The sequence below is a fragment of the Galeopterus variegatus genome, unplaced genomic scaffold (assembly GCF_000696425.1).
Source record: "Galeopterus variegatus unplaced genomic scaffold, G_variegatus-3.0.2 Scaffold13240, whole genome shotgun sequence".
NCBI lineage: Eukaryota > Metazoa > Chordata > Mammalia > Dermoptera > Cynocephalidae > Galeopterus > Galeopterus variegatus.
The window spans coordinates 7,332-16,000 of record NW_007739351.1 but is presented as its reverse complement, the minus strand read 5'-3'; the positions used below and the strand labels follow the sequence as shown (position 1 = coordinate 16,000).

General features: G+C 56.7%; 1 protein-coding gene across 2 annotated transcripts in view; it reads left to right on the top strand.

Annotated features, from left to right (window-relative positions):
- MDFI (MyoD family inhibitor) overlaps positions 1-4,285 on the top strand; it is a 15,653-nt gene extending 11,368 nt beyond the window's left edge. For both annotated transcript variants that reach the window (XM_008563337.1, XM_008563336.1), the window contains 2 exons: positions 660-884; positions 3,330-4,285. In XM_008563337.1, coding sequence (XP_008561559.1) covers positions 660-884; positions 3,330-3,586 — 482 coding nt within the window. In that variant the 3' untranslated portion in view covers positions 3,587-4,285. The remainder of the gene's footprint in view (positions 1-659; positions 885-3,329) is intronic.
- The last annotated feature ends 4,384 nt before the right edge of the window (positions 4,286-8,669 follow it).

The following is an 8,669-nucleotide window of genomic DNA, read 5'->3' as shown; positions in this document are numbered from 1 at the left end:
CAGCCTCCCTCTTCTCTTCTCTCTCTCCTCACCCAGACCCCAGTGGCCCCTCACCAGACTCTGACAGCTGTCCACAGAGGCAGGATGGGGCAGGAGGTGTGGAGGGCTGAGGCTTGAGTGGAAGAGCTCAGGAGAGAGAGGGGCTGCTGTGAGGAGCCCCTGGATTCCAGGTCCAGGCGTTCTCCAAACAGATGTTTCCAATAAATCACCCAGCGCACCAAGGGCAAAAACAGCTGGGGGCTTGGCAGAGGCCGAGGTGAAGGTTAACTGCTTCACTGCTGTTCCCCCAACCCCAGCCACACCACACCACCACCCCCACCACCACCACCACTCTTGCCAAAATCCCAGGACCCCAAGGGCAGGAGAATGGATTTCATGGGGGGTAGGCAGGTGGGGTCTAGCGCTCTGAGCCCCTCCCCTTGCCTTGCCCCTCTGCCTTTTCTGGAGTGGGCACTGGACTGAGAGTCAGGATCTAGGCTCAACTCTGCTGCTGTGTCATGGTGTGGCTCAGTTTCTCCTCCCGCAGAGTACAAGTCCGGCTGGGTGCCCTGTGATGGACCTAAGAGTGAAGCAGGCAGAAGAAATAGAGCAGAGCTCTGGGAGGCTGGGTGGGCCTGGGCCCACCCTTTCCCCATCACCCTTTCTCTTTATCTCCCCAGGCCAGCCTCAGGGGAACCCCTTGGGCTGCACCCCACTACTGCCAAATGGCTCTGGCCACCCCTCGGAGCTGGGCAGTGCCAGGCGGGCAGGGAATGGTGCCCTGGGTGGACCCAAGGCCCACCGGAAGTTGCAGACACACCCATCCCTCGCCAGCCAGGGCAGCAGGAAGAGCAAGGGCAGCACAAAGTCCGCCACCTCGCAGATCCCCCTGCAGGCACAGGAAGGTAGGCACCCATCCCCCCTCTCCCCCGCCTCCCAGCTGGTTCCTCCAAGCGTGATCCACAGACCAGCAGCAGCATCTCAGCCTCCCTCCAAGCCTCCTGGATCTGAATCTCTAGGGTTTAATAAGCCTCCTAGGGAGTCTGATGCGCCCTCAAATTTGCCAAAATACACCTGTTGCAAAGTACACCTGTTGGGTAAAGCGAAGCATACCTGCATTCTCAGGGCCACCCCCACCAATCCCTGCTCTCCCAGAGTTGCTGTAACAAGGAATGGAGCCCCCTGGGCTGATCCAGCTTAAGCAATTCCATTTCTGGAAACAGTGGACCATCTCTTTAGTGAGAACAGAAAAACATTTAGCAGAATAAAAGGATGCTTAACTGGGGGCTGGGGTGGGGGCTGCGAGGTGTAGTGTGAGATCCGAGGACCCAGATAGTCAACCAGCTGTTGTTCCTGCAACACAAATACCCTCTGCAGGGCCGCCTTGGGCAGCCTGTAACTCAGTGGCTGCCTGACCTTCACCCCAGAATTTTTAAGTGACTCCTGCCCACTCTGGGGGACCCTGGCCTGATCATCTGCAAACAGGATTCGATTTACACATTTACACATAACATGTTCAGAAACCTTCCCACCCTGTAGAGCAGATTTTGCCTGACAGTCCTATTTATGAAGGGAGTATTCATTCATTGCAAATGTCCTGGGCATCTGCTATGTGCTGGGTACCCAGTTGGTGCCCTGCTAAGGCCCTCATGAGAGAGACACAGACAGGTAATCACCATATCACGCGATAAGTGCAGTGATAAAGTCCCACACAGAGGATTATGTGAATGCAAGGGGACACTCCTGAGAAAGCTGGGGAGGGAAGCGTGGGAAGGCTCTGGTGGAGGTGTCTGAGCAAGTCCTCAAGGATGAGTGGAAGGATCCAGCCAGGGGAGCATTAGCGCAGAGGTGAGAAATGGCTAACGTGGCTGGAGGATGAAGTGCAAGGCGAGGAACAGTGAGAGGTGATGTAAACTATGCAGTAGACCTAGACACTATGTGGAGGGCAATAGGGAGCTGTGGAAAGGCTTAAACAAGGTAATGTGACCTCATTAGATTTGCATTTGAAGAGAACTATCCTATTCAATATAGAAACAGATTGCAATACCCTGTACAAGACCCTACTAGTCTCTCCACACGGGAATGCAGGAGGACAAGGTCAGACACTCCATAGCTGAGTGAGAGTCCCAGAGGGCCAGCAGCCTCATTCCAGGGGCCCACCTGGTCAGAGGAACTGGACACTCTGCCCCATAGCCCGGCCCCCAGGTGGGGTGCAGCTCAGTATCCAGTAGTACACTGAGGGGTTCAGAGCATGGGCTCTGGAGCCAGCTCCACCATTTGCCAGCTGGTGCCCAAGGGCGGGTTCATGCATTAATTCATAAACATTTACTCACTGAGCACCTACTATGTGCCAGGCACAGTTCTAGGGACTTGTAACATATCAGTGAACGAAACAGACAAAGATACCTGCCCTGGCGGAGCTTGCATTTCAGCAGGAGGAAGTGACAGTAAATGTGTGGAAGTTGTGTAGAGCAGTGGAAGGTGGGGAATCCTCTGGAGGAGACAGGCGGCCAGGCAGGGTGAGGGGATGGGAGTACTGGGGTGGGGTGAGCAGGTCTCAGTATTGAATGGGGGATGGCAGAAGGCCTCAGTGAGAGGTGACATTTGGGCAGAGAAGGAGGTGAAGGAGTAAGCTGAGCAAGTATCTTGGGCAAGATAGTTCCAGGCAGAGGGAGCCGTGTCTGCATGGGAGCAGAGAGGTCCAGTGGAAGGGAGGTGAGAGAGGGCGACAGAGAAGGAGCAGGGACCAGATCATGCAGGGCCGCGGGGGCCACTGCGAGGACTTCGGCTTTTCCTCCAAGTGAGGTGGGAGCCATTGAAGGGTTCTGAGCAGAGGAGGGATGAGATCCGGCAGAATTTTCTAAAGGATCCCTCTGGCCACTGTGTGGGATGGGAGTAGATGCTAGGAGGGGCGGTCAAGGGCAGGAGAGGGGAGACCCGTGAGGAGGCTGGCGCAGTTGCCCAGGTAAGAGATGAGCAGAGTGGTAGGACTGTGGAGATAGACTTAACTTTTCCGTGCCTCAGTTTCTTCATCTGTAGAGTGGAGCTAATAATAGCCCCACCTCACAGAGCTGTTGGAAGTTTTAGTGGATTTCATTCACACACAGCACTTAGAACAGTGCCTGGAACATGTCATCACTTCGAGTGTTTATTAAATAAATAAACTAAGGCGGTTAAGAGCAGGGATGCCCAGTCCAGGCTGCCTAGGCTAGAACCCCCACTCTGATGTGCATAACTCTCTGTGCCTCGGGGCATCACCTGTATCATGGGGTGGGGGGCACACAGAAAGCACTCAGTAACCCTGCCCCTTCCCATGGCTATTTCACACGCCCCCTCTGCCTGCCCCGCAGACTGCTGCGTCCACTGCATCCTGTCCTGCCTGTTCTGCGAGTTCCTGACGCTGTGCAACATCGTGCTGGACTGCGCCACATGCGGCTCCTGCAGCTCCGAGGACTCCTGCCTCTGCTGCTGCTGCTGCGGCTCCGGTGAGTGCGCCGACTGCGACCTGCCCTGCGACCTGGACTGTGGCATCCTGGACGCCTGCTGTGAGTCCGCCGACTGCCTAGAGATCTGCATGGAGTGCTGTGGGCTCTGCTTCTCCTCTTGACCCATGGTCAGGGCCGGCCTGCGGGCACTCCCAGCACAGCTTCCAGCAGGGGCCGGCTAAGTGGGACCGGCTCCAGGGCTGTCACACAGAGCTTGATAAACCCCCTCCCCCTGGTCCCCTTCCACCCACCCAGAGACCTCTCTGAACCCCAGCCCCAGTGAGAAGGGGGGTCGCTCAGAGGGGCCACCTCAGCTGTGGGAGCTGGGCCCATGGCAGAGAAGCCTGTCCTCCTTGCTGAGTTAGCAGGGACAGACGTCGCCGGGACCTGGTGGGATGGGATGAGCCTAGGGGAAGGGGTAGGGTAGGGGTCATTCCCCAGGACCAGCCGCCAGGGCTGCGGAACACTGTGAAAGTTGGGGGGGTCAGGACCATGGGGAGGGCAGGGCCGGGGTTGGGGCTGTGTACCTCTCACTGCTCCTGGTGCCGCCTCTCCCTGCCACCCCAGGCTTAGAGGACAGCAAAATGTGAAAAGAGACCCCATCCCACTGTCAGCCAAGCCCCTCCCATGTCTCCTTTCCTGGACTTTTGTGGAGGCCCAACCCATGCAGTGACCCCAGAGGGCAGGGCTAGACGTGGGCCTGGGGTGGGGTGGGAGGGGAAACAGTACGGAAAAGACTGGAAGGGGAGAGGGAGGGAATGGAGGGAGGGTCTGTTCTGTTTGTTGCTGTAAATAAAGATGTTTGTCCATCTCAGATTTCATCGGGACTCGACTAATTTCTGTGGACCACCACTCTCAAAAGCAAACACTCCCTACAACCCCCTAAAACGCACCCAAATGGATCAGGCTTCCCTCTTCTGCTTTTCTTACCCCAGAAAGCTGCGCTGTCCTTCACATTCCCGTCCCTCCTTCACATTGCCCCCAGGGGGAGGAAGGAAGGGGTTCCCTGCCATCATTTCCTCTTCCCACCACAGGGAAGGGAAGCCCAGAGAGGGAAGAGTTAACCCTTGGCGTGGGATTAATTAACAACAGATGTGTTCGGGTTTTGATTAATTAATCTCCTGCTGACTCCAGCTTCTTGAAGCTGTTCACAATGAAGTGGCTCCAAGGCATAGGGTGACTCCCATGTCAGTGGCAGAGGGGTGCTGGCGGGGAGTGGAGGGTGACACCAGGCTTGGCACAGTCTGGACTTGCACCCGGGCTTCACTGGGAGGCAAGCTGAGGCCTGAGTGGAGGTCGCACACCCAATCTCCATTGTCCCCCAATTGCCAGGGGGCCTGAGAGAAGGAAACTCAGACTGCAGGAGCCTCATAGGCCTCTGTCCAGGGCCCCTGGTGTGCAGAGGGGAGGAGCCTGAGCATCGTACTGCAGGGTGCACTGGGGGAGCGGGGACCCTGACGGGGGGGCGCTGGCTGGGCTGAGCACCCCTCCACACACACACATCCTGGACTTGGAGGAAGCCAGAAGAGGGCAGGGGGGGGGGGAATGAGAGGGTGTCACATGGTTAGCCAGACTTGGATTGTACTGAGAGGAGGCTGAAGAAGGCCTTGAAAAGTGGGAGTCCAAGCACTGCTTCCAGGAACAAAGGCTGGAATGGTTCGGAAGGATTCTGGAAGGAAGGAAGGAGGGGGACTGTGCATAAGGGCCAAAAAAGTCAGGGAGTGCATTTCAGTTGTGGCAGCAGGGAAGGTCATTGCAGGCGGTGAGAAGGACTGCCACCCGCCCCACGCCACCTCAAGCACGCAGAACTTACTTTGCTGGCTTCAAGGTTTTCTGACCTCTGGGACCACCCAGGAAACTCAGGACACAGGAAGGAAAGGGCCTGCCCTAGAGAAAAGGCCCTAGGCCCCCCTAGTGCTCATTTACTTGTCTGTTTGTGTTTATTCATAAGTTTTTGTTTAGTTATTGATGCACAAGCTACAAAAGGCTCAAAAGTCTGATCTGCACATGCACAAGCATTGACACATATACATTATCTTTCTTTACAAAAACATGAGGCTCCTGTGCACACTGTCTGCACCCTGTCTTTGTCACTTGACTCCACATATTGGGGAGCTTCGTTATCAGCCCGTCGAAGAGCTACCTGGAGCTTCACTGGATGGATGAGCCTCAGACCATGGCCCAGCTCGGCTCTTGGTCCATTCCTAACCTCTCTTACAAACAAGCCTGTGTGAACATCCCCTCTTGCATGAAAGAGCTACACTGGTGGAGTATTCCTAAAAGTGGGATTGCTGGGCCTAAAGGTGCATGCATTTGAAACATTGATAGGACTGTCTGATATGGCGTTGAGAGGTGTCCACTTCTCCCCCAACACTGGCTCTTTCTGTCTGAGGAGAGACTGTGGCAAGAGGGGTTCCTGAGACCCGAGACCCTGGGATCCAAGGGATATTAGGGAGGCCAGGAGGACTGGGGGGCGGGGTTTCCAACCAACTCATGTCTGGTTCAGGTGGGCAGGAAGACCCCCTTCTGGCCCTCTCTCCTCCCCGGCAGGGGCTGTGGCAGGAAGAGGCGCCTCGGCAATCCAAACAGTGATTTCCTGCTGCAGGCTCCGCAGGGCTGTTTTCTTTAGGACAGTGGCTGAAACCTGAGAGGCTGAGCTGGGTGGGGACAGGACAGGGAAAGGATTTAGCCAGCCCCCCAACACACACACACACACTCCAAATACACACAGACTCTCCATAAAGTCACATGCTCACATGCATTCCACACAGTCACACCTCCCCCACACTCACAGCACATGTAGACACACACATGTGCACTCACACATTTCACATCTCAGAGCCTGCTGCCACCGCCACGTCTGGCCAGCCTGGGGCTGGGCTGCAGAGAGCCCTGTCCACCCCCACTTCACCACATGCCTGCCCTGCCTTCTCCATCTCCCCCATCTTTGCCCAGGTGGCCCTCATCCCTGCTGGAAAGCAGATGACACTTGTCTGCAGGCCACCCACCCACTCTCCCCTGCCCAGATATCCTCCCAGGGCTTGCCCTGGTCCAGACCCCTCCCCTCTCCTACACAGCAGTCCTCCGCTGGCCTCCAGTCCCACTGGCTGGACTGAGCCAGGTGACATTTCTGGGCATGGCTCTTCTGCGAGCCCCAGGGAAGAGGCCCATTCATTCTCTGGGCCTTACTTTCCTTGTGTGTATCATGGAACAGCAATGAGACTCTAGGAAGCTAATGGTTGTCAATACCCCGCCTCTCTGGTTTTCTTTCATCTTTGAATCAGTAGACCAGCCCACTTCTGCCCAGGAGACTTCTTGAGGGGCTTCCCTCATCCCTGGGTTGTCCAAACTGGGGCAGCATTACCATGCTTGTGGGAAGTAAGGTGGTGAGGCCAAGTTACACTGTCCCTGGGAGGGATGGTCTATGAGTACTCAGTGATCCTGTGTAACAAACCTGAAAAATGCTGCCCCATGACAGACCAAATAGCCAATCCAGGAGCAACCCACCCCCTCTGCCTCCATAGTCCCCATCAGCTTCTCCCTGCACAGTATTTGGAATATTTACCTGGCATTCCCTGTTCTCATACCCAGAGCTGGGCAAAGTAAGCCTTAAGCCCACCACCTCCATAGCCCTTCATAGGGATGGGGGTCCACCCCGCCCATAGCCAGCCATGCCTTGGGGCCTCTGCCAGCTCCCCTGGGGAGGAGGTCCAGTAGTGGGGAGGGGGCAGGTGCTGGTCCCTGAGGCTCTCAGGACAGCTGCTGCAGACACTCCCTGTGGCTGTGTCTTGGGGCAACAGGTCTCCACTATAGCTGGGAAAGCAGCACGGTCACTCTCAGGACTGGCCTGTGCAAAAGAGAGGCATAGGACAAGCAGGGACACGGGCCTCAGGCCACAGGTGGGAGCACAGGGGGACCACAATCACAGACCTGGCCTCTTGTCATCTCCGTGTTGATGCTCCTTTCCACAGTCTGGCTTTCCTGGGATGATGAGGATCATAGCATGGGATGGCTCTTGCAGCCACAGCCCTCCTATCACCCCAGCTGTCCCTTCACCATCCACCTCCTCCAGAAAAAAAGCCACCTCCCAGCCCTTCCTTGCCCCTCACCTGGTTTTACTACCTTTTCCCAGCCCTGTAGCCACCTCTCTATGCCACCGTTCCTGCCATCTGTAGGTCTGCTTCTTTCTGGGTAAGGGCCTCATTTCCTCCTACTATGGACAGATGGGGGCAAGAGTGGGAAGGGGCAGTGCGTCCACACACTGTCCACCTGGCACCATCTCAGCTTGGCCACCTCAGAGGGCCCCGTAGTAAAGGCCGGGGAAGGGCTCTGATTGGCCCGGCATGTGCTACAGGCTCATCCCTGGGCCAATCACTGTGCCAGGGACAAGGAGGAGGGCTGGGACTGGCCAGGCCTCAGCCATGCACCGCCTCTGTGGCTAGGAGGGTGGGTTACTCCACTGCCCCTCCAGAACCACGTGGAATCTGGGAAGGGAAGCTCCCCCAAAGAACTGCTCTGAGCGCTGCTCTGGGGGAAGGGGTGTAGATGGGGTTCCTGCCCAGGTGTTGACTGGGTGGCAGGGAGGACAGATGGTGGAGGGTGTCACAGGTGGCCCCACAGTTCTTTCTAACTCAGATCCTCTGTGGCTCAATGATGCAGACAGTGGCCGTCTGATAAGAGAGAAACACAGGGCTTGGAGGTAGACGGGGAGATGGAGTGAGAAGAAGAGGAGGCAAGGAGACAGCGAGGCAGACAAAGCCAGGCCTCGAGAGACAGAAGGGCCACACGGGCAGGCCGCGGCCACATCCCTCACTCCTCCCAAGGTCGCTGCCACGGGCTGTGGGGGCAGTGAGGGCAGTGGTGCCCCTCGGCCCGGCTCCCTCCCGGGCATGGAGACTCCACAGCCTTGGGAAACTCGGTGTTAATTAGGGGCCTGGCTAATGGCTCGGAAGATTGGCCAGTTCCAGGGACGCTGATGAATAGAGACCTCGGTGAGATTTATTCCTAATTATCTCATTTGTCTCCCCCCATTACTCTTTATGGTCAGGATTTATGGGACCATTAGGGGGGCCCAGCCAGGCCAAGAGGAGAGCGAGCCTTGAGATGCTTCCTAATAATAACAATAACAACCCTCGTCCTAGCCAGATTAATGGAGGGTTTGCCTTCCTGCCCTCTCTGTCCCCTGTCCTTGGGACCCCAGATACC